This window comes from Paroedura picta, chromosome 2, assembly GCF_049243985.1.
Source record: "Paroedura picta isolate Pp20150507F chromosome 2, Ppicta_v3.0, whole genome shotgun sequence".
NCBI classification, from domain to species: Eukaryota; Metazoa; Chordata; class Lepidosauria; order Squamata; family Gekkonidae; genus Paroedura; species Paroedura picta.
The window spans coordinates 57,434,105-57,460,461 of NC_135370.1; the positions used below are offsets into that span (position 1 = coordinate 57,434,105).

General features: G+C 40.8%; 1 protein-coding gene across 1 annotated transcript; it reads right to left on the bottom strand.

Annotated features, from left to right (window-relative positions):
- UBXN4 (UBX domain protein 4) lies at nucleotides 1-24,172 on the bottom strand. Its single transcript, XM_077320216.1, has 13 exons — nucleotides 23,869-24,172; nucleotides 16,548-16,650; nucleotides 13,946-13,974; nucleotides 11,808-11,926; nucleotides 9,434-9,572; nucleotides 8,160-8,256; nucleotides 6,123-6,177; nucleotides 4,132-4,296; nucleotides 3,318-3,445; nucleotides 2,824-2,926; nucleotides 1,666-1,797; nucleotides 1,306-1,508; nucleotides 1-601 (listed from the first exon to the last, which is right to left on the bottom strand). Exons 1-13 carry the CDS (start codon nucleotides 23,948-23,950, stop codon nucleotides 463-465), a joined length of 1,494 nt encoding a protein of 497 aa, XP_077176331.1. The 5' UTR covers nucleotides 23,951-24,172; the 3' UTR covers nucleotides 1-462.
- Between the last annotated feature and the right edge of the window lie 2,185 nt (nucleotides 24,173-26,357).

Sequence of the window (26,357 nt, forward strand, 5' to 3'; positions counted from 1 at the left end):
TTTATTGGAAAAACTTTTATTGAATGCTTAGAGATTAAAAACCTATTAGAACTGCTTGAAGTTGCTAAAAGGAAAAAAAAATAAGTTACCCAATATGCTAGTTGTTATGGCTTCTGCTAGTCAATCTCATGTCTTAGAGTCTGGGATTCCGGTTTGTTCCAAGATCAACAGAGGGGAAAAAAGTGCATATGAAATGATAATAGGGTGGTTTAAGTATGAAATTCTGAAAGCTAATGGAAGATTAGGATTTCTTTACATTCTTTGAGCCTTTGGCAGTAGTTACATTCAAGTATCCAGATTTAGTTTTGGATTAACACCTTGCATGTGCCATGATAGGAATAAGGTAAAGCTCAGGCAGCACACCAGAGAAGCCCACTTGTGCAGCAGAAGGTTTAATAGAATTAAATCAAATAAGGGGAAAAGAAAACCTCAATGATTACTGTGCACAGTTTACTTGTAAAACTACATTTGTTGAGTTGAATTCCCGTTCCAAGTATTGTTATCATCTTCGCCATCATCCTGAGTTCTCAGTCTATAGATTTTGCCTTCTTTTTTGAATTCTTCACCCCGCTTGTCCAGTACTCGTTTCCTGACCACTTGCCTAAATAAGAAAGAAAGGCCTTCTGAGAACAACATCCTACAGTAGTGCATCAAAGAACCATTCATCCAGCTATTCTTCCACGCTATCCCTCCACTGCAAAATTCATAATGCTTGTACTGGAAAGGTAATTGAGCATTATCTATTCTTTTCAATGTGGCACAAACTTGAAAAGACAGAACAAAAATGAACATATAGTAGCCTCCACCAATTCAGACAGCCTAAAGAGATATACACTTTCTGGATTCCTCCTGTAACTCCATAAGTGGAAACTGCATCAGTGAATCACAGTGAAAAAGAGATTTGGTAAGGAAATGTAAAAAGCATCAGACAGATCCAAATGCATGGCTTTAGGGTCAAAACCAGCATGCTGAATTGATGGGAACAGTGTAATCGCAGTAGCATTGCCGGCTGTGTGCTCCTGGTAGCTGGCCTTGACTAAGGCACGGATCCACTCTGGCTAGATCGGACTGAACCAGGATTAGACAGTTGATGCACCAGTCAAAGCTGGGCTAAAGCACTTTTGTCCACGGCAGCTGCTTGGTTTTCTAAGGTGACTGCTGTGATAGTAGTACTCCCCAGCTGCAAACCTGGCTTTTCATGGGCAGCCCAGCCCCATCAAAGCCAGGGGAGAGCGGAAGGCTCTGGTCTGCCTTTCTACTAAACTGGGGGTAACATTGGTAGCATGCTAGTAAATGCACTGGTACCTGCTTGATTCTGTACTGCTAGATGAAGGATCTGAGTGTTCCTGCTGATGAGGTCTTTCGGAAGTCTGGGAAGGAGGCGGACTGCTAAACAAGAAGTTGCTAATAAATCGCCAGACAGCTATCAATGGGTAAAGGACTGTGCCAAGAAATTTCCAAAAATCTCCACCAGAAGTCTGCACGGCTGCTGTAGCTGATTTTCCTGCCTATTTATGGGGAAAAAAATTGACAATCATTTTAAGAACTGTAAAATGGACACAAATTGTAGAAGAAACTCAATATCTATGTGCAGAGCCTTTGCTGCACCATCGTACAATTTAAATGTTTTAATACTTCTGCTCTTTATGAACAAGATGCACTTACCGGCAACAATACTACTGAAGCGCTGGGGGCAAGTTCTAAGTCTGACAATTTTCTGCCATAATCATCTTTGGTAAATTCCCTCCTGGGGAACATTGTAGCCAATGAGAAATTACCATATGTGTTGCCAACTGTCTGTAATGACACAACAAGCTAGTTAAATATTTGGACACACAGAACTGGGGGAAAATACCAAACTTTCCAATGTAATTCCACCATTTAAGTGATTTTAAAGGGGGAAAGGGGATTTAATGTTCACATGACCATCTGTCTGCCATCTTTCTCTATTTTCTGAGTCTGCATATGACCCAAAATAAAACAAGGGAACTGTCACTTTAGACTCACATTTGGAGAATACTGGAGAATCCTAATTTGCTGCCAGGCCAACACCAAAGCTGTACGAGTATAATTTCATTTAAACTGACATTCTCTGTAGCACATGCCAGCATGTTCTCCATGAATAGTTACAGCTAACATTATTAGAAATATTTATATGCTGCCTACTATCTTAAGATAATATCTGGCAATCCCTTTCCTTGTGAACAAGACTAAAGATGGGTTCCTAATAGGTGAACACAAACCCGGGGGGGGGGATGGAAAAAATTGTGGAGGGGGGTGGGGACACATGGAACCCATTTCGGGGTATTGCCGCAACCTACCTCACAGAACTGCTGTGAGGGTAAAGTGGAGGTGAGTACAACAATATATGCCCTTCCCTGAACTTCTTAGAGGCAGGGCAGGATAATAATGTACTAAATAAATAAATTCCATAAGATTTTCTAAGCTCACAGTGCTTGAGTAGGCTGATTTTTGCCGCAGATCCTGGTCATCTCTCCTGAAAACTGATCCTCAATTTCTCTTAACACAAACCCTTTCTGAAGTTTCTACAGCCTTTAACTAGCTGTTTTGGGAAGATTTCCTCACTTTTTTGGGTAATCAGTATTATAATTTTTCTGTATACCTAGGGAGTCACCCAGAATAGGTAGGGACCCTTATTTTGCCTTTGGGTGACCCACTTTTGTTGGTTTTATCACCCACAAAGCCAAGCCAGACGGTTTTAACTATTTTATTAGTGGTAAACATCTGTAGCTGTTCTAGAGGATACCAGCTACCAGCTTGCTCTATTAGGCCACCACACCAACTACTCCAGTGCTCATTTACCTGGGCAGCAAACCGTCGAGCCTCTTCCAAGCGAGCATCTACAGGGAAGTTATTAGTAATGGATGATCCATCTGGGAGGCGGAACTGAATTCTTGCTATGGTACTGGGGAAGATATTTCAGGTTAAGGATGATGATGATATTGCTCAGAAAAATCAGTGCATGGCACAATTCCTTTAAAATCCGACATTCAAAGACTAGGTATGTTACATTGGAAAAATGCACCCTCTGCATTCATTTCAAGCAAGAGTCCAGTTACCTCAGAGCTGTGTAGCTCTAGCAGTGTGCAATGCTGCAATGCACAGAACAAATATATTTTCTGCCAAGAAAGCTAACAAAAGGCCAAGGAGACAAAAGAGAAATGCAGCCACTATGGCCTGATAAAGGAAAAGCGAGCACGTGATGGTCAAGATTAACTGCTGGCAGAAAGCAAAGAATACAGTTCGGAGAGCAGGAGGCTTTTTTGAGGGACTGGACAGGTATCTAATGAGCTCACCTCCTCTCTATCTGCAAGGCTTCCTTCTTGGCTTCCATTTCAGCCTGCTGTACTTGGAGAGCAGCCGCTTTTGCTGCTTCTGCGTCTTCCTGTGCCTTTGCATAACGGGAGGCTCTTTCAGCACGATCCTTCATAAAAAATAAAATATGCATTAAGGCACGGGTTATGATGGCTCTGTGAGGAGAATTATCAGGGACAAAAATTATCAGCAATTTTATATTAAGCGCAACAGAAATTCAAAATGCAGTTTAAGGGGTAGTCAACCTGTGGTCCTCCAGATGTTCATGGACTACAATTCCCACGAGCCCCTGCCACGAGGGGCTCGTGGGAATTGTAGTCCATGAACATCTGGAGGACCACAGGTTGATTACCTCTGCATTAAGGCACCCCTTGCATAGTGACAAGAACAATGAGTTCATGTTTTCACCTATTATAAACATTATCTTCTATCCTCATGTGAATGCATACTCTGAAATAGTCACCCTTTTTTTGGGCCATCACAAGGTGATTTTATACTGACATCTAAGGGAGAGGCAGATGAAAAACGTGTGCCGATATGCTTGACAGGTATCATTTTTGAAAATTGCTGAAATAATGGCCCATGTATTAGTGTGTTGAACCATTCCCACACAAAACTCCAGTCAAATGTATGTCAGCCACCAAATGACTGAAAGAGCAACTCATCATGGGACCACACACACAAGCCACCTATTTTTCAAAAATTGCTTTTAGAATCAGTTTATCCACCTCCTAGTATATTAGTGATCCTTTCAAGGAAATACTACATTTTACCAGATCCCAACAGAACTCTTACCAATGCAATCTGCTGTTTGATACGTTCCCGAGCAGCTCTATCTTCGGCTTTTTCCCTGTTCTTTTCTTCCAATATTCGTTTTGTCCGTTCTTCTTCCTGTTTTCTTTTGTATTCCAACATATCTTTCCCAGTTTTTCTTCTTTCGATTTCTTTCTTGATTTCTTTCTAAAAAGAAAGCACCTTTCCTAGACATTAAACAAACACTTCCACTCACAGTGGTGCATTCCTTAGAGAGTGAGATGTTCTTCTATCAGAAGAATGCACTGCAGAGTGGCAGGATTTGTTTTTATTACTTCATTTCCAGTTCATCGGTCTCATAAAGAGTCAAAGTAGAATAGTTGTTTCTAGGTAATAAAAAACATTACACTTTCAACACGCCATTAAAAAACAGCAACCAGTGGAAGACTGGCAGTGCTGCTTGGCTGCTGCCACTGACAAGTTCGCTCCTTGGCGCCCTCTCTGACCCTGTTTCAAACTAGCCCTGTGGTTCACTGCGGAGCTATGGGAGAGGAAGAGGGAGGTGAGATGGCTAGAGTGAAGGGGGACAGCCCTTCAGTGGTTGCACTCCTTTCTCTGGCACTGGACACAGAGGATCCTTTTTAACTCCCTTGTGGGGTTCTGCAGGGGACAATACTCTCCCCCACTTGGTTCAACATCTTTGTGTGCCCTATGGCCCAGCTGGTCTGGAGTTATGGGCTGGGTTGTTACCAGTATGCAGATGAAACCCAGCTCTCTCTCTTTATGGACAGCCGCCCAAACACTTCCCCCCCCCCGGACATATTTGCCCTAACCTATGGCTGGATGATTGGAGCAGAGTTGCCTGAAACTCAACCCCTCCAAGATGGAGGTCTTGTGGCTGGGCAGGAAGGTGGCAGAGCAGTGCACCTACCCACTATGGCATTTTCCCATCTATGCCAAGCTCAGCTACTAGTGCCCTATCTGTCATCAGACTGCTTGGCCACCGTGATTCATGCAACAATCACCTCTAGACTGGACTTCTGTAACTCGTTCTACGCAGGCCTACCCTTGTCCCTGACCTGAAAATTGCAGCCTGTAAAGAATGCAGCTGCATTAGTTGCCAGTTGTGGCCTGGATTAGGTTCAAGGTTTTGGTGTTAACTTTCAAGGCTACATGCGGCCTGGGCCCCAAGTACCTGAGGGGCTGCTTCTCTTTATGCCCCCTGCAGAGCTCTCCGTTCTGTGGGTGCTAATTTGTTGGAGATTCCTGCCTTGAGAGAAGTTCACCTGGCCTCAATCACAGCTGGGGCTTTTTCAGTCCTGGCCCCAACTTCGTGGAATGAACTCCTGGGAGAGCTAAGGACCCTGTTGGTGCTGTCAAAGTTCTGCAGGGCCTGCAAGATGGTGCTCTTCTGCTAGGCCTCACCAGGTAGAGAAAGGAAAAGACTAGAAATGATAACTTCTAAGATTTAAGAGGTCCACATTGCTGAGATACTCTCAGTTCACACCTGTCCTGGCTCTTCCTTTTTTCTCTTGGGATGCATTCATTACCATAAAAATGGCCACCAAACTCTGAACTTTGGAATTTCGAGGCAGAAAGTGGCAAGGGTTATCTCTCTCTCCATTTTTACTGGACTATCTATACAGTTTGAGTTTACCTCCTGGGAATTCAGAGCGTAAACAAGCATTAACAAAGGAAAGTGGAAAATTCTTACAGATTCCTAGGTTGAAATGTCATTCACCACAATCACATCAAGGAGGTCGTGCCACTTCAGAAAACCCATAGGAATGGGCAGCCCTCAATCTTACCCGTTTGTGGTGTGGCACCTTCAAAGGACTCCATTCAAATGAGTGAAGTTGTTGCAGTGGAGCATATTGGGAGAGGCAGAGCAACAGATATGCAGGTCTCAGCCTATGAAGCACTTTCTAGAATTCAAGCCGCTGATATAAATATATTGCAGACTAATTTTTTGCTTTAAATAGGATTCTTGTTCAAGAAAAAGCCCGACACGGAAACTGAAATTAACCTTCTACCTGTTCTTCGTCGTTCTTTTTCTCTTCTTGCCTTTGTTCAAGTTTTTTTGTTACTCTGGAAAAAAAAACATATACCAAATAAATAAATATTTTATTTATATACTGCTCCATCCTATAAGTTAACAACGTTATAAAACAAAACATAGTAAAATTATAACAATAAATAACAATCTTACATTAAAAACCACCTTCCCTCATTAATTCCCTGTGTTTTTTTTTCAGAATTTTGGAGGGGTCTTTGTTGGTGGATGTTTCAAGTACTTCGTGATGTCATAGTCTGGCCTCACAGCTCACTTTTGCAGGCCATATGGAATTGTTTGAGATTCTGACTTTATCTCCTCAGGCAGATCATTCCACCAGGCTGGGGCCAAGACCAAAAAAGCCCTGACTAAGGCCAGCTGTGTCTCCCAGGGGCCAGGAACCCTGAGCAGATGATCATAATGCTCTTGGGGGGGGGATAAGGGAAGAGGCAATCCCAAAGATACAGAGGTTCCAGACCATTTAAGGCCTTGAAAATTAAAGTCAAAACCTTCAAGAAGCTATGAAATGTCACATAAAAGAGTGCTTACACTTGGCCTTCTAGAAACATGAAGCGAATTCTATTAAAGAAAATCATGTTAAAATAAAACAATTTCAATTTGGGGTAGAATATATTTATGATGTTTTTAACTGCAAATACGAGTGTCTCATTCATGTTAATACAATCACTCATAATGTATTATATTTGTTGCTGATAACTATCTTGCTTGTACATGTGACCCACCATGAGTTTCTGAAAAGAGTAGAAGATATGAGTCAGAGAACTAACTACTTTAAAGAAACACCAGAATCAGTACACTGTTGTTCTTAACAACAAAATTCTCTTTTCCAAAAGCAATATTCCTTGGCTTTTTGGAATAATATTTAATTCATACACTTAAATGCAGGTAAGCATCAAGACAACATTCTAAAACCACTTTTGGAATGTTACTGAAACTACAAATATTTAAAGGTTCAGAATCCCTACCCATCTATAACCTATGGTCTGATCTAACCAGCAAGTACAGTAGCCATTTGTATTTGATGTGTGTCAAAGTATAAAACAGAGAAGTGATGTGTACTTTGCCCCCAACGACTGCAATCTAATTCAAAGAGGCAGACTACTAATATGTAGAAGAAGATTTGATTTGATGCTACAGCAGAGCTGAGGAACAGTTTGCTAGCAGCAGATAGCAGAGTACAGAACAGGATTCTACTGAAAGCCATGTAATGGCTGCCAGAGCAACTGGGTTTGAAGGCAAAACACAAAAATTGGCTTAATGGACAGCAGAGGACTTACACTGCATCATAGTTCCATGCCTGAGCTGAGCTGAGCAACTCAGATGGCAAACTACTTTTCAACTCTCTTTTCTGCCAGTGAGTTGATTTTGTTATGAATGCTTTTGTTTTGTCTTCTCTTGCCCTTGTTTCCCTCCTCCCAGCACTGGCTGCCTTCCTTTATAATAAGGCTTCCTCTCTTGAACCTTCTTTTTAAAAAGTATCGTGATATCTCAGCTTTATTTCTTCCTTGCCCTCGTGGCTTATCCAATGCCAGGTTTCCCCACAGACAACTGCTAGATTCCCCACAGACGTGTACCGTCTCTTTCCACTGTTGCTGTAGAGTGCCCTTTCCATATAATCCTTCAAAATTAAGTTTCCATTCCCATCCCTGTACAGAGAATAAGCAGCAGTGTCTTTGTGCCTTAGACAGGAATTTCTTTCATTTTTGTTATGTGAAGTATACCTGATATAATTCAGATGCTCTCAAAATGTTCATAGACTAAGGTCCATTCCGATACTGAGTATCGTTGGAAAGTATTAGGTGGCACTTTAAAATACCTATACTTTTTATTAGCAGTTCTTAAAAAAAGACATCAGCAGGACTGATGCTTCAATCATATGACATTTTTTCTGCAATTATATTTGTACAAATGATCCGTGAAATTTTTGCCAAATTCATTTTATAGAAAAGCAATGAAACTTGCAACAAAACATTTAGAAAGAAAATCTGAAACCAACCTTTCTACTTTGGCAGTGAGGTCATCTGCAGTCTGTGGTTCTGCTTTTCTGTCATTTTCCTCAGGAAGCTTATTTGTCTGGACTGGATTTACTTCAGCTTAAGATAGGGTGAAAATCAGAAGGGGGGGGGGAGAGGGAGAAGGGGAGAAATTGAACAAGAGAAAACTGGTAACTGTCTAAAACTTACAACATTCATGAACTGTAAACACTCAGCTACAAAAACAAGCTATTAATAATTCAGAATGGATCATCGCTATTTAGAAACAAGCAGGTGGTGGTTTCCTGCTCCGGGGTGTTGTTGCAGGCCATTAGGTAGGCAGGGCTTTTATTTTTATCTCATATTAGTTTAGCTTTTATCTATTTATTTTAATTCCCTTTATCTCAGCCCTAGGATTTTACCTCTGCTCTGTTTTGCTGAGTTTTTATTCTGGGTTGTTTTTTCCCCTTTTATCTTTGTTTTGTAGGTTCAGTGTTGAAGTTTCCCTTCCCTCCCTTGTAGGGGATATGGACATGTAGGATTGGCTGTAAAAACAGTTCAAATGCTTTCTCATGCAGACTGCTCTCCTCTTCTCTACCATTTTCCTCTTTTGAGGGATTAATAGTGTTTTGGGCTGTGAGGAAAATGTTCTGAGTGAAAATATGCACATATTTTCTCGTTTGAATGTGTCTGTGTGGGGTTTTTTTTTGTATTTTATATTAACTGTTTGCTCCATTGCTTTTCATTTTTAGTTTTAGAATTATTGTTTTGGAGGCACACATTATTTGCCTCACTTTGAAGCTGTCCATGCAGTATCATGTCGCCAGGCAGTTTTGGCTTAGAAAAATGGTATGGGGAAGTCAGAAGCCCCTCTTCCCTGAGGCTGTGAGCCTGAGTCAAACTGGGTCCCTGCTTTGCTTTAAAAAGTAGTTCCCCAGACTTAAGTGCTAGACTAAAAAAAAGAAAAAAAAGTATTATCTGGCCCATAACTGCTACAAATGCCCATGTGTAATTAATACACTGGTAATATGCTGTCCACACTATTTATCGTGGTGTCACTTTTCACTCAGTTGCGCCCATGCTCCCCTAAGAGGAGGCGATGCAACTCTTTCTACACGAGGGAGAAGCATGGTGAGGACGGGCAAAGGTAGGAAGGGTGTACATAAGTGAAAGCAACAGATTAACAAGGAAGACATGAGAATGTTTATTACAGCTAAGTGAACAGCTGTAATAGCCTTTAGATTACATACTGATTTTAAGAAAGTCAAAAGTGACTTTATTAACTACTATTACTTACAAGCTGAAAATACATGAAGGCTTTCAGAATGTGCTTCGATAGGCTCAGATGTTCGTGATCCAGAATCATCTGTTTCATTATGCAGAGAGGATGAACATGATGCAGGACTTTCTAATGCTTCATTTTTTAACGTGTGCATCTAAGGAAAAAAAGTATGCAGAGAAGTTTTAAAATTCAGGACTACTGTTTTTGATGGCTTTGTGGAGGAGTGAAGAGTGCAACAGCGGCTAACTTTTCAAGGCCAACATTTATTTCCTATTCTGTCTAGTCTCCAAACGGTAAAATTAGGGCCATATTCGATGAGACACTGGAGATCCAAGACGGGAATGGCTATATATTTAAAGGGGTATTAATGGCAGTAGTTGGACAGCCTGCGTTACACATAAGATGAGAAATCATTCTGTTTGCACTATCAAGGCAAACAGGCAATGAGGAAATGGCAAGTTACATTGGGCAAACCCTGCATATGCATTGCCACATGGGTGATGGACATAATTTAAACAGACAGAAGAGCCAAACATGAGTTGCAAGTTTCTCATCTAGATGCATTAATAAATGACAATCAGCAGGACTTACTTTAGCTAAGTCATCCTATAAAGCAAATACCATAAGAATACACTTGTGCAGTTTCACCATTTAGAATCATAGAATTAGAAGAGACCTCCAGGATCTTCTAGTCCAACCCCCTGCAGAATGCAGGAAATTGACAACTACAACTATAAAAGAAAAATAATTATTTTTCATAGCTTCCCTAAGTATATTGCAAAGCCTGCTGAAACACAAAATTTCATAAGCATACTTTAGAAAAGCATTCTACATGTGAATTAGCTTTTAAAAAAAACCCTGTCCCTTAAGAAATTTTTTCTGGTACTTGAAAAACCTTCACTAAGTGCTGGAGAAGATATTTGGATTACCAGCTTCTGACCAGACAGAAAATTTCCTTTTTAATTTGTTCAACTTAATATTTCTGGCAAAGCCTAGGAGGAAGATCTGGTCTCATGGCTTAAGTGCCACTCAACGCTTAACACCCACTCAGGGTGGCTGTCCAGCCCGAGTGCCTCCTCCTTGAACCAGCCTGCCTGCCTTCTGTCCCCCACCCCTGACCACCCCCTCCTCCTTCCACTTCCTTCTGAGGCTTGGAGGCTGCAGATCCCTGCCGTGTGAGAATTGCCCCTGCCAGTGAGTTCCCTTCCCGGGGACCTACAGCCTTTCCAGGTCCTGGGAGGAGAGAGAGGCCATCCATGGAGTTCTTCCACCCCATCCCCCCAATCTAGCACCCGTTGTATTCCTGAATGAAATGGTCTTGACCCCTAGTTACAAATATATTAATGATTTGCCAGAGCTCTGTGGAATGATTATAAAGTTGTCAGCTGTGGGTACTGGAGATAATGCAATACAAATTAAGGGAACTGCAATTTCACAATTTCACAAATATAACTAACTTAAAATGTTTTTTTTTCCCAACCTATGATTCATCTATTCCCAATAAACTAAAGAGGCTGGGAAACTAGAAACTTTTGTTTCAGGGAATTAAACTTAGCTCTACTCCAAGAATAATATTTTAGCCCTCTAGCTCAAGTCCTTCCCAGGATGCTGGTACATTTCACTCTCTTTGCACAACATAGTTAACCTCAACACATAACCCAGTAATGAAATATTATTTTTATATTTTAAGATTCCAGCAAATACTAAAATTATGTATAACTACCACTAAATATAAATTCTGAGCTCCACAGAGATTAAGGTTTTAGCACAAAATTTCAGTGACACTGAGATAATTTTTACTACCGTTTCCATAGTCCTTTCCAATTTCCTGAAAGAGGATTTAGTTAAGTGATAATCCACATAGCAATCTGGAAAGCTGACCATAACAGCAGCTGTTTTTATATACTTAGTATGAAGTATATAAAGATGCATTCTGATGTTTGAATTCCACAAGGACATAACCCCTGGTCCCAAGGAATTCCCCTAAATCTACCTGCTAATGCCCACTAAAAACCAAGAACATTAAAATGGGCTAATGAAAATAATGGGCAATAAAGTAAGAATAGAAGGGTAGAACAATATGAAAATAGGCAAAAATTCGAGGTATATAGTGAACAAAGCTGCCTGGCATCGGGTACAAGAAGCTATAATTACTCATGTTTTCCTGTAACTGAAACACAAAAGAATTGATAAATACCCAGTTCAGCAATTTAAACCTATAACTAAGCAAAACCTCTATGATTAAAAATATTTTCTTTTAGCAAGCCACATCATAGAGGTTTCAGTAATCCAACAGGCATAATTACTTCTGACTTGTACAAATTAAACATTAAAGTATTGGGGTTTTTAGAAATAGTTCACTGTATTGTAAAAGGTCTGTCATCATCACCTGTTTGACTTTATTGATTCTTGAAATAAGTTCCTCTGCGGAAACACTGCCAGCAATTACTTCCAAAGGGATTCCATTGTCTCCTATAAAGAAACTGGATGGAACACACACTACAGGATCTATACAGTAATAGTTAAGGAGGATATGTATACATATACACCCAACATTTGTAATATTGCACAAAAGTAAACTGGAGAAGAATAATCTATACATCCAATTCTGAAGTGTGAGCAGATCTATGAATACCTAGATCCTGGATTGCACTCACACTGAGAGAAAAGTGAGAGTTGTCTTCAAATTTAGGGGACCCTCCCTCCCGGTTGCTGGAAACGAAATATATATTGTGGGTTTAATCTTTATCCAGAACAATAACTTCATTGTGAATTTGCAGTCAAACTTGGCACACTAAGTTGTTTTTCCTAGGATCTGTACAAATCTATTTATCGGAAAATCAGGGGAGGGGATAAATTAAAGCTAAAGTGCATATGAGCCAAATTAAAAAAATCAAATTATGAATTATCTAATGGCCTAAAAGTTTTAAAAAATCTGTATTTGCATCAGGTAGTACAATGTGAAAACAAAACTGAACATAGAGTGCCATCTTTTATTCTTTACTTGTTTGTGTGCAAATTTGTTTTATCTGAGGAGAGTCACAGGACTGGACCTTAGCAGCTTCTCTGTTGGTATAATGGGTCAGCAGCTGTCACCTCCTCTTTGTAGGAAGATACAGAGGAGTAAGGCCCTGCAGAGCTGAAATACCAACCAGAGCAGCAAAGCTGAGAGAGAGACCCAACGGAAGAAGAATCAAGTGAGAACAGTTCCCAGATACAGCCACGCTGCTCAGAATGTATGCAGAGGCCACAGCCTCAGTCATCACCAAGTTCTCCTGAACGAATGAAATGTACAAGGAGGTAACAGTTGACAGCTCTGGAGAGAAGGAGTGCTCGCCTAATGGCACATCAGTGATCAATACTGGTTCCTGGAACAGAGTCTTTACAGGATCAAGACTGAGGTGCTGATAGAAAGCAGCAAGAACCTATACTTGGAGGATGAGGAATTCATTGGGAAGAAGTGACACCCAGGCTTTGGGAATAAGTCAGCAAAAGGAGGCAGTTACAAGGAATATGCTGAACAAGGCTTGGTGTGGAAGCAACTTTGCTTACTATTCCCTCTGCGAGCTGATTCTTGCTGCCTGGTTTAACCTCGTGCTTGCTTCTCCTGTTTGAAACCCAGACTCTGTATCCTCCCCTGTTTTTGGACTATGAACTTCAGACCCTCCTTTCCCCCTGACCTTTGAACTGAATCTTTTACCACTTGACTCTGGACTGGTTAGTAGACCATGCTCTTGCATTCTGTCTTACATGACAAAGAGTGCTTGCACTCGAAAGCTCACACCTCGAATAAATCTTTGTTGGTCTTAAAGGTGCTACTGGACTCTGATTTTATGTTACTGTTGTATTTGTGCCTGGGTTGAATAGTATTGTGAATGAGACAGCTGGAGCTAGAGTGAGGAGAGGCAACAGTACCCAATGCTCCTTCTTACTACACTGTCCACTCAATGTTGCGTTTTGTTCAGATAGATTACCATGAAGTTGGCAAACAGAATTATGTGGACTATACAAATAATCTCCCAGTGGCTTTGAATATAGCTAAAAGCGCATTAACTGGTTTTGGAGCATGTATTCCAACTCAGTACTTTACTTCAACTACTGGCTATAAGAAAAACTCTGAGATTATTTACATAACATATAAAATTAACATGGCATGCTTTTTAAAGTTTGTTTACTCAAAACACACAAGCTTACATTCCAATTGACCTGCACAGAAGTTTTACAGAAAACCCACATCACTGACTACCTTGTGAATACTACTTCTTGCAGACAGCTTCCTGGCCAAAAATATGACTGAAAATGCAGAGAGGAAAGGGTAATGTCAAATTAAGGAGGAAAGGAACAGAAATGAGAGATTAACAAAACTATGGACAAAATCCAGCCATTTGCGCCCTATAAGGAAGCAAACCAAGGATAGCACAACAGTACAGCTACACTGGTTCATTTACATCTTATATTTCTGGAACAGGTTATTAGTGGTAATTCCTGTTAAAAATGCTTATTTTAAAAAATCTATCCAAAGGATACAGATCTGTGAGAACTGCAGGCAGGTTTCACTGTTTAAAAAAAAGAGTACTAGATTAGCAAACGACTATCATTCCAAAATGTCATAAAATTAACATATCATTGTACACCAAACTTGGACAATCCTTATGAGATACCAAGGAATTAGTTTCTGTTTCTATTAACCACTGCAGTAGATTTATGAGATGCTCTCAGAATTGAAAAGAACATATTAGCACATTCTCCTTTTTCTAAAAATTAAATAAAGGAAACTGGACAATATTAATTTTGACCTTATTACTATTACTATTATTATTATTAAATTTCTTACCCGCCACTCTCGGCAAGCCAACTCATAGCAGGTTAAAGCATAAAAACCCACAACGTCCCATTAAAAATTATAAAACACAACATTAGAAAAACAACCTGGTGGAAAAACCCCAATCCATCCCTAGTGGTATTCCTGCCCCCAGGGTAGCTATGTTAACCAACGTCACCCATGGTGTTCTAGCAGGTGACATAGCTTCCTAAGGAGGAGCTCCCAACTAGATCTTCCTCCGGCCCCTGCCTCAACCATATACGTGGTGGAAGAGGTCTGTCTTGCAGGTCCTCTGGAAAGCAGACAGTTCCTGCAGGGACCCCAGCTCTTCTTTAAAAGTTTCTCTGCACATGTTCTACAAAATCCTATTATTACACTATCCAGTAAAAAGTGTTAATCAAGGGGAGGAAGAAACGTATTTAGTTAGAGAGCCAAACTATATACTCTATGTACAGTTTAACAGTCATTTTCCCCTACAAACTGTGTAGGAAAAGGATAATCAAAAACAAAGGAGTAATGGGAGAGCACTTAAACACTTTTTGCAGTTGAGCAGCTTTGAGAAAGGCACATACATATCTGACTTCCTGTGAAAGTTGATTTGCTGGGGTGGAGAAACAATGAGGAACAAAGGCAATTTGATTCTGTTTGTCCGATGTCAATTATCATCTCCTGATATATCTTTTTGCAGAATAAGAGAATCTTGTGGCTGCATGTACACTTTTTTTTTAATGTGTAGCTGGCGCACACATCTTTTATATGCTGTTTCTTTTTTTTTTTTTACTTTTCAAATAGTAAGAGAAAGATCAGCAACACATCATTTTATGACCACGTGAAGCTACTTTAGGCAACAAAATTCATTCTGCTCAGCATAGTCAAATGACTGGCAGTGACTCTCATTGAGCTCAGTTAGAAAAGAGATCCTTTAATTAGATGAACAAAGGACAACTGAAGGCATGAAACGGAATTATGTAAACGTATAGTAATAGTTGCATCTTCTTAGCATTCACTTCTTAAAAAGTTCTTCAAATGATTGATGGACTGTTAAAAATTTGGACAAAGCATGGTAGCAGATTATCTCCGACACCATCTATATTAAAATCACCAATCGAAGCTCATTCCAGCAAAGCACAACAAAAAAGATTGACTTGTTTACGATACAAAGAACTTTTAACAAAATCCAGCAAGTTCAAAGAATGACATGTTTTAGAGAAAGGAGGAGTGGAAATCCAATGGCTGGAATATAACCAACTTCTATCTAGGTTCAAAGCAGAATTCCAGCATCCATTTAACTTAGAGGCTCCAATACCAGAATTTGAAAATTTACTAATCCAAGAAAAACCCCACTTACAAGGACTAATATATAAACTTTTACTGAAATATGAAGATGGAACAGATAAAACCATGCATGATCAAATGGATGCAAAATATATATGGACTAGAATTCCAAAGCTTACCCACAGTCAAATTCTTAGAGAAAACTGGTATAAAATGTTCTATAGGTGGCATGTAACACCAAAAATGATTGTTGCAATTGCAAAAAGTTGTGGTAATAAGTGTTGGAAACGTGCAAATAAAGTAGGTTCTATTACATGTGGTGGAAATATGAAAAAATGTATAAGTACTGGGTTAAGGTTCATACAATAATGCAGAAAATGTGGGATTTGAACTTTCCTATGAAGCCGGAATATATGCTACTAAGTTTACCACAGCACTGCCTCCCAACTCACACAAGAAGTCTATTCTTCTATGCGACGACGGCAGCAAGATTAGTGCGGGCTAGAAAATGGAAAAAGCATGAGCTACCGTCAATAGAAGACTGGTTGAGCAAATTGGCGGATCTCGCCAAGATGGCTAAATTGACATTAATAGTTAATGGAAAATCAGAAGAAGCCTTTCAGGAACAATGGGATCCTCATCTGAACTATCTAAAAAGGTAAACCAGATGGGGAAAGGAACGGGTTCTAATATGCTTAGATTCTAAACAATTGCTTCACTAATGTTTATTATATGTATTTACTCTATCTTTATATCCTTATTATATGTATCTACTCTATCTCTATCTGTATCTACTGTATCTATTTCTATCTTTTCTGGAAAATTATATATATATATATATATATATATATATATATATATATATATATATATATATATATATATATATATATATATATATATATATATATATATATATATATATATATATATATATATATATTTAATGATGATGTCTTGAACACAGAGCAGTAATTTAAAGAGTAAATGATTACTGAGACGCAAAAAACAGCAACAGCAGAAGTTACAAACCTTTGCATATCAATTTTAATAGCCACAAAGCCATCCGCCGCTGCATCAGTCACTTTCTCATCCTCCCAGCTAGTAGTCATCTCTGTGGACTGTTCATCATCCCCTGTGGAAAAAGAAGATTTTTTTCCAGATATGCTAACCTAGATTAATTACACTATAACATATTGTTAATGAAATTCTACTGGCAAAGTAAGTTAATGATTTCTAGGCAAGAGCCATCACACACAGTTCAGAAAACCATAGACAACCCACTCCCTGGGTTCTGTTTAAAGACAGATACAGTTCTGCCCACTTCCCAATACTTTTTAAGTAGCACAATATGGGCTCAGGGGGGGGAAAAACAAAAAACAACAACCTGCAAACTACTTCTATATAATCTTATTTTTCTGAAATTTAATATATCAAATATACTTACTAATTCATTATAATGGATTTTAACAATATGGTAGGATGCATTTTAAGTGTTCAAATTTCTGTCTTTCCTTATGAATAAAAGGAGCTATGTGGCATCTTAAAATTTAACAGATGCATAGTACCAAAATGTTTGCTGAATTAGAATTTAACATTATGTTTAGTTGCTGTAACCAGGACTTAAACTGACAAAGTTATAAGTGTTTTGAATGAGCAGTGTAGCTTTGAGTTTTACAACTAAGGGTACTTTTTTGCATTCTGCTGGCCTTCCATCATTGGCCTCTTGCCCTGCCCTCTCCTCAAGCAATCTATCTATAGACTACTGGGTGCATCTTTTTAAATTTGAGATTCTACTAGTTTTTAATAACTTTCTTAATATTTGTTTATTATTGTAAGGTGCCCTGAACCCACTGTGGGATGGGCGGCTAATAAACTGAATTTATAAATAAATAAATTTTACAATCAGATATAATAGGAGGGAAGGGAGCAAGCAGACAAGCCCCCTTTCACACAAGCAGATCCCCTACCACCTCTCAGGGACCCTTGGGCAAGGATAGCGGGGGTGGGGGTGGAGGACAGTCTATTAACTGCATCTACTTTCAGCATTCCACAAACAGAAAGGTGGCCAAGAAATGTCTTAAGTAAATGTGACTGGAGGGAAAATGCTAGAAATATAATAATAACACATGAATATACAAATTCAACTTATCTTTAGCATTTCCGTTTAATTGCTTTGACTCTAAAGATTAGAGTCTAAAGGCCTATCCTATGGAGTAACTTTGTACATAATTGTGGCGTTAATTAGATTAGAATAATGCGGATTCTTTGACAATTTATTGACTGTTTAGTTTCCCCCTTCAAAAAACAAATCTTATTTGGTTTCTTACAGTGCAATCGAGTGAACAGGGACTGACAAAATGCAGCCTTATTTTTTTCAAGGAAAAATAAACCATCAATGAAAAAAAATGTTCATATAAAATTAATAAAAATTGTGGTTAGAATACAGGGAGAGGGGAAAACAGAGGGGGGGGGAAACTTTTCAGCATATAGTCTTATGGTTCAGCAAACCTGACTTGCAAAATCAAAGTGTGCAATGAGATCTCATGTTGTTTACCCATTAGCTTTTCCTTTGACTTAATGTTTTATAAATAACTCTGGACATAAAAATAATTGCTAAACATTTGTACGTAAAGAATTGTGTTGGGAAGAAAATATCTTTTCAAGTAATTGTCAATAGATTAACTGGTATCTCGGAAGAGTGCTTAAAAACAGCTTTGTAATATTAAAAGGGGGGAAGCATAGAAAAAGGGTTGAGCACATTGCTACCAGTGATAACTTGCATATTTCAGAATTACTTCCCAAGAGGGATCAGCGAGAGAAAAATAAAGTGCTCTAGCATGTAGATTTCCCAAAGGGGTGGTCATCATGCAATTCAAAGTGCAGAGGACACAGAAAACATATCCTGTACAAGTTTCACAGGTCAATTTATAAAGTGATATATAATTAACTATTTGGAACTGAGAGATTTCAAATCATATTATGGATTTAACTCAGAACCAACAATCCTATTATTTCTTTTTAAATAAACTATCATCTTAAAATCAAAATCTAAGTATGTTATAAATAACAAAATTCATATAGCAAGATTACAATATTTCAAAGGAAGCATTCAGAGAGTTAACATCCTTATATTTTTCCAAAACATGTACTTTAAACTGTCTATTGTTCAAGAAACTTGTCATATAACCTACTGCTACATAAATATATATTCTTGTTAATCTGTTCAGATATGCTACCCTCTATACTCTACGTAACCATTCTGAGTTTGTGAGAATTTTTGTTACCTTTTACAACACATATTTGTACAGTGATTTACAAATTTAACATTGGGGTAAGTGGGAAGCAAAAATGGCAGTGGAAAGTGCCCCAGTCTATCCCCCACCCTTCATGAAGAGGGGAAGGACTAAAATATCAGTCTCTCGCTGCTGCCACAGTGAACTAGATTTCTGGTCCAGCCTGATGTAAGGAGCGAGAGATACTGTAAGCAGGTTGGATGCCCTAGATCTGTGCTGGATGGGGGAGTCATCATGACTTGCCAGAGCAGGTGGTCCAGGCACTTGGTATATCAATGGCTCACCTGCCCTGCAGTGTGCTGGGTGATGTATATAACCTTTGTAACTCCATCCTCGTTATACGCTGGTGCTTGACTGTCAGTTTCCTTGAGTTTTGAGAGGATGGTCTTCAGGTCAGTCCCAAAAGAATATTCTTCTTTTTCATGTTTGTTAGTAACTCTTACCTTCAAAGCCTGATTGGTTTCCTGTCCAGTACAAGATGGCCTGGCTTATCGTAATGTTTGGGATAGCTTGATTAATGATTTAGAATCATAGAGTTAGAAGGGGCCATACAGGCCATCTAGTACCTGAGTGGTCCTGGAGGATCAGCCTAAAGTATCCAGGATAAGTATCTGTCCAGCCACTGGTTGAGAACCACCAGTGAGGGGAAGCTCATCACCTCCTTAGGCAGCCTATTCCACTGCTGAACTACTCTGACTGAATCTCCCCCCACATATCTAGCCAATACCTTTCTACACATAACTGAAACCCATTAACAGGAACTGTTCCCTGCCCTCTGCCAAGTGACAACCTTTCAAGTGACAACTTAAAAAGAGCAATCCTGTCCCCTCTCAACCTCCTATTCTCCAGGCTGATCATTCCCAAGTCTCTTAGCCTTTCCTCATAGGCTTTGGTCCCTAGGTCCTGGATCATTCTCATTGTTCTCCTCTGAACCCTCTAAATTTTGTCCACATCCTTTTTGAAATAAGGCCTCCAGAACAGCACACAGTACCCAAGGCGCATTGCTCCAGGTGCAGATCAATATGGAATGCACCAGGATTAAGACATCTTGTGATTTTGATGTGATGCCTCTATGGATACAGCTCATGATGCATTCACCTTCTTTATTGCTGCATCACACTTTCTGCTCATATTTAGCTTACAGTCCACAAATACCTCAAGATCTCATTCACAGACACACACACCTACACTTTAGTGTATCTCCCATCCAATATGTATGCTTCTCATTTTTGTGACTCAGATGTCAAAATCTGCACTTATCCTTGTTTAATTGCATCTTGTTCTAATCTGACCACTTTTCTTGGAGTTCTGCTGTGTGTGTGTGCGTTTGAGACCCAGCAGATGGGAGCTTTGCCTATTTCTTTAAGCTTGATCATGGCTTATTAAAATCTCCTTGTGAGCAAAACCTAGATCTTGCACATTGTTTCCTTGGAATTTCTGCAAGCCTTGGAGCTCCTGGAAAGAGTCCTATATAGGTGGCCAGCTTGCTTGTGGTGATGATGGCTGTGAATGCCACCCCACACAGGATGCTTCTAGAGCATGACATTACCAAAAGATCACCAACTGGAATCTAATTTAAATTTGGTAGACGTTTATCAAGTGATATGACTATATATGGTCATGTTGACCTCCCCCCCAATGACCAATGATGGGCCTGGATGGGGTGGGGAGCTGCCCTGGGTGGGGGTGTGCACAGGTATACTCCCCAACTATATTCTGCATGACTGAGTCTCTTCTGGGGCTTCTTGACGCCTGAAAAGTGTTTCAGGGGGTTCTTAACAGTAAGAAAGTTGAGAAAGGCTGGATTAGAGGGCTGCATTAGGCCTAGGAAGACTCAGATTCAAATGCTTGTTTTGTCATGAAAACCCCACTAAGGTTTTAAGTAAGTTACCACTCATCCAACATACTACACAGTATTGTTGCATGGATAAACTGAAGGAGAAAACTACATACACTGCCCTGAGCTAATTAAAGGAAGGGTGGAACAAAAATGGATTGTAGTTAAAAATCTTACTTTCAATGGTGCCATTTTGAAGAAGGCTGAACATCACAAATTAAGTTTTACAAATGACCACTGCCAGCAGCTTTTGTACCATACACTGTACAGCATGCTATGAAAGCTGCTATCATTAGTTTGGTTAATCATATAATACTACATAGGAACAAGATACTTTAAGCAGTAGTTTAGTGAGGTACAAAATGACCTAGAGAGTATCTGGGAAGCCACTTTAATAGCGGATGTGTAATTCCCATATAACCATATAAAAAGTAGTCACCTTAACCTCCAACTATGTGATTGTCTGAAATTATCACCGTTCCACAAGGGCATGAAAATGTAGTCTAGTCTAGTCTACGAAAGAAATAAAACTACGGTTAACTGTACATCAAAGATTATGGACAATATATCCACACCCAGGTGATTATGGTACAACACACCTTTTTAAACGTCTACCAAGTAGCTTCATCTGTATCCATTTCTGGTGCAGAGCAAAATGTGAATTCTATTGACTTGCTTTCCAAGTCACAACAGAATTAAATAGAATGATCATAACATACAGCATGAACAAGACAGTAACTGCGTGACCAAAAAGGTTTGACTACCATTTTACAATAAATAAAAACAACTATGTGCTTTGTGTGCATTTTTCTGACCTTTGTAGAAGTAGAATGATACAACCCATGGCATAATATTACCGTAAAATGGCAGATCTGTCACACTTAAAATTATTATTATTATTAATATTATTGTACGGTTATTCATGTTATAGTTTCATGTATTGTTCATATGTTCCATGTAAACTGCCCTGAGCCTCTGGGGAGGGCGGTATATAAATATAATAAATAAATAAAATGTGCTCATGTCCTAATGTAACAAGTGAGTACATAAACAAAGGTAAGCAAAATTATGTATTTTCATGAGCTTTTAAGCACATTATAGGATATTTTATAAAATACAAACTCAATAGGTTTATATAGTCATTAATGTAGCATCAGCAACCTGACTGATAATCACACCCAAACACATGCAATATAGTTCAGCTAATACAGGAATGTTATCAACTCACTGATTTAAATGGCAGAGTTACGGATAAATTTATTTGTCTTGTTGGACTTTATAAAGTTTCTAACTTGGTTGGAATGGAGTTGTTTCCGATAGAGCATTTCTGCTGGCAAAATGATTTCAGTCCATATGTAACTTCCTTGCCTCCTCCCTCAAGCACCCTAAAATACTGTTTTAGGAGTTCCTTCATGTCCCAAAGTATTGTGCTGCAGCAGGAGGGAGGTCCACAGGATCATAATTTTTACGTGGAAGGAAGACTTGCTGATACCAGTATACTGTTATTTAGAATTTATAGATTTGTAGACTTACAAGGAGCTCATTATTATGAGCTGCTAATATAATGAGGGAATTTTTAAGAAGGGTGGAACCTTCCTAAGATAAAAGGTTTAAAGAATATGATCTATAACCACTAACAATGATTTAAAAAGAAGAGACCTAAACAGTGATTGCACATTGTAGTTTTGTAGTTTCCTGGAACTGCATCTAGTTTGGTAGTTTTCAGGGATTGCAGCTCCCATTTCAAGTTCCTTTACCATACCATAGGTTTGTGGGTAGAGCTGTGTCTGTACAGTCTAGCTATCATAAGCATGTAACACATACTGAATTTGGAATTTAGGAAAACAGAACTGTGCTGAGAGTATTCTATACTATATAGATAAAAGTCAAAGTCATCAAATGATACACTCCTAGACACCAACATGAGGCCTAAGATTCTTCCATGATGAAATAATTGGTGGTGGGGGAATAGCAGGTGCCTAGCAGGTGTCTGATGCACAAACTACACTCTACACACACACAGCAGTCTGAGTCTTTAATACTTCTCCCTCCCCCAAGGCACACACATAATAGGATTCACTGCAAGATCAGCACAGTGAAGAACCACCACCAGAGCTGATTTTGTCTCTCCTGCTTCTTACTGCTCAAAGGAGTCTCAAAGTGGCTTACAATCACCCACCCTTTCTCTCCCCACAACAGACACCATGTGAGCTGAGAGAGCTTTGAGAGAAATGTGACCTATCCAAGGGCAACCAGGCAACCAGCTGGCTGCATGTGGAGGGGTGGATAGTCAAACCCAGTTTGCCAGATTAGAGGCCACCGCCTCTAAGCAGGACACCAAGCTGGCTCTCAAGTCTAAGCGTAAGAAACAAACACAGCTCACTTTTTCTGCAAACACTGCCTGCATTTCCCATTGCTTCACAACACCAAACTAGCATTTCAATTTCTTCCTTCAAGCCATCTTGGAGCAACATACAGTGATGTCCACTTTAATTTACACATTTAAATAAACACGACAAAGGATTTTCATGACCCAACAGGCCCTCCCACATGCAGGTCATGAAATACAGAAGGTGGAGCGCCAGGCTAGCAGACCCAGCCTCAGGGCACCTAGATGATCACTGCATATATGGGGGGAAACCACAACAACAAGGGAAAGTGGGTCTGGAATATCATGTGGAAAGATATCCTGATTGCTCAGCTCTGAGAACAGAGTGTACTACAATAAAAAATGGATGCTTCGTGGAGCCCATTCCTTCTAATACTATAGACGCCACAAGGAATCCTTCCACAGAGCAGCAGCTATATTAGTTTAATGATGATTCACCAGTTCAGGCCACAACCACTTTGTGGAGGTGACCCCAGTGGCATTATAGTTGCCAACGCCTCCCTCTGCAGCCCAAGCAACTCAGACTCCTTTTCTGAGAGGGCCTCCCGAATCCCTCTGTGGCAGAACAAGGGACCCTTGACGAGCGCGCCGCTATGCACGCCAAAGTCCCCGAGAGGCTGCGGCTCAAAGCCCAGGCACTTCAAACGCTTCGGGGGAAGCAGCTGGAAAACCCACCGCTCTGCCCCCCCCCGGGGGGGGAGGGGGCCGGGACAGACTCGACGGTGCGGGGCCTGAGCCGGACTTCGCGCAAAGCAGACCCCCCTCCCCCCCCGCCTTTTTAGCAGCGGAAGAAGGGCGCGAGACACGCAGCAAGCGGAGACGGGCCCGTACCTGTCACGAACACCACGAAGACCGCGCCACGCTGCTTCGCGGCAGCAATGGCGGCCGGGATGGTGCCAGGAAACCACAGCATGATGGCGGCGGCGGCGGCGGCGGCGGCGGCGAGCACAGCTGACGGTGCGGAATTGACGCCTGGGCCGAGCACGCGCGCCCCTAATCGCTGCTCCTCCTCCTCCGCCGCCGCCGCTCGCCCCCCTCCTCGGCCCAACCGCCCGTTTCCCTAGGCGCGCGTGCGCGTCACAAACGTCAGCCCCGCTTGGGTTGGGGACGACTTGGACCTGGCTCCCCCGAGCCTCTCTCTCTCTCTCTCTCTCCCCCCTAGTCTTCCCGTCGTCCGCCTCCTCCCGGAGTATCACGCATGCGCCCGAAATGCAAACAGGGCGTGCTGTCGCGTGCATCCGGGGGAGGAAGGGGCTCGGCTGCCTTCCTGCGGCTGGAAGCGAAGCATGACACGCTGGGAGGACAAGGTAAACCTAGCTGCGATTCGCGACCGCACATTCCTCCGGCCGGCCGCTGGCGTTTAGCGACCGCAGTTTCCAGGCGGTTGACGAGAACAGGAGGCCGGGGGAGTAGATCAAATTCTGGCATTGGTGTCTTTAATTAATTTTTTTTAATTGACGTGGGCTCGTTATCCGACTCAGCGATGTGATCCGCTTCCGTTTAGGATGGAGCGTGCGGGCAGCTGTAGCTCCATTAAATCTCGCCTCCACGCGCAAAGCTCGGGTTCTGCCGCCTTAGAAAGTACACGACGGGGGGAAAAGGCCCAAGAAACAGGACTGCCTGGAGAGCTTCCAGAATGACAACTGATGTCCATATGGCAGAGACCAGTTCCGCTGGAGGAAATAGATTCTTTGGAAGATGCATTGTGCCTCCTCTCTTCAAACTCAACTGGCTAATTGGCAATACTACCAAGAAGTGACCTCCCTTTGGCCTGTTAGCAAAAAGTTAGTGCAAAAAGTAGCAAAATGTGATCATAAAGATGATCATAAAGGTTTTTGTGATCATAAAGGTTTTTATGATCTCAGCATTTTTGCAAGTGTAATTTGTTTGCTGGGGGGGAAAACACCCCACTGAGGACCATTGCTAGGTTTGCCAACTCCAGTTTGGGAAATTCTTGGAGATTCATGGATGGAGTTCCAGGGATGGTGGGTTTGGGGAAGGGGAGGAACCTCAGAAGGGGTTCACCATCCAAATCAGCAATTTTCTCCAGGGATGCTGATTTCTGGAAATCAGTTGCCATTCTGGGATATCTGCAGGTCTCACCTGAAAGCTTTCATCCCTAACCACTGTTGGGGGAATGGGCTTGCTATGGCCTGAAGGCACTATTCCACTCTGCCCACACCAAGGATTTCCCCAACACCTGGAGAGACTTGTCTCTCTATGGCAGGGGTAGTCAAACTGCGGCCCTCCAGATGTCCATGGACTACAATTCCCAGGAGCCCCCTGCCAGCATTCGCTGGCAGGGGGCTCCTGGGAATTGTAGTCCATGGACATCTGGAGGGCCGCAGTTTGACTACCCCTGCTCTATGGTAACTCGCTGCCACCACCTGACCTCTGTATGGAATAGATCGCGGGGAAGGTCAGGATTTCCAGCTTTCCTTCCCAGACCTGAGGCTTTCCCTCTTTGTCTCCTGCTGCCCAGTGCTTTGTCACCACAGGGCCAGTTTTGCCATCTGGGGACCCCCTGGAGGAATAGCCACTTACGAACTACCAGCCTACCCCTTCCTGGAGCTTCATCTACAATAAAATGCATTAAAAAATTGAGGTCTGTGTAATACATCAGACCACTAGTAGCACCCAAAGTTATAAGGTATTTATGAAGAAGAATGTGTACATACTTTTAGCACAGCGCTAGATTGAGCAAGGGATCAAAAAGAAATGGGCAAAATGCAATCCGTTTGTTTCTCTTTCTCTGCATACCCTATTGCTAAAATATAGGACAGGCTCCTTAACGTAGGAAGTTCCAAATCTGTACAAAGTTTCTACTTAAGCTTTCTTCAGCTGTACAGATGGGTACATGGTCCATGACTGTTTCTTCCAGACTTGCTAAAAGTTTTCAAATAATTTTAATTTAAGCAATCGTAAATTGATAAATTTGAATTTAAGCAATCTTGAATAAATTGATAAACATAATAATAATAATAAAACTCAAAAAATCAATTGTGATGACTTCACATCTATTTTTTGTTCTTTCTCTTTTCATATATATCCTTCTTTGATTGGTGTTAAACTTTCAATAAAATCTCCTGCCTACTCTGATGGACAGCACAAAAGAAGAGCCTCTTCCTTCCAGGAATTTTATCACCTCTCTTCCCTTCCCATTGACCAGGTCATGCCTGGTCGAAGAGGCTTTTCCTGGAAATCTTTCTGAAGCCTTTCTGGTATTTCATAACTAGTTGGAGAAATGGAAGAGCCTGACCCAACCATTATCTCTCCTGCTAGATCTTTTAGGATTTGTAATGAAGGTGGGCTAAGAGACG

What these genes read in the sequence shown, in the direction of transcription:
- UBXN4 (XM_077320216.1), bottom strand. Translation starts at nt 23,950, where the DNA reads ATGCTGTGGTTTCCTGGCACCATCCCGGCCGCCATTGCTGCCGCGAAG. An exon ending in CTCACTGCCAAAGTAGAAAG is followed by an intron (nt 6,178 to 8,159) that starts GTTGGTTTCAGA and finishes TTTTTTTTCCAG; the next exon opens with AGTAACAAAAAAACTTGAAC. An exon ending in AGCAGTACAGAATCAAGCAG is followed by an intron (nt 602 to 1,305) that starts GTACCAGTGCAT and finishes TTTCTTATTTAG; the next exon opens with GCAAGTGGTCAGGAAACGAG.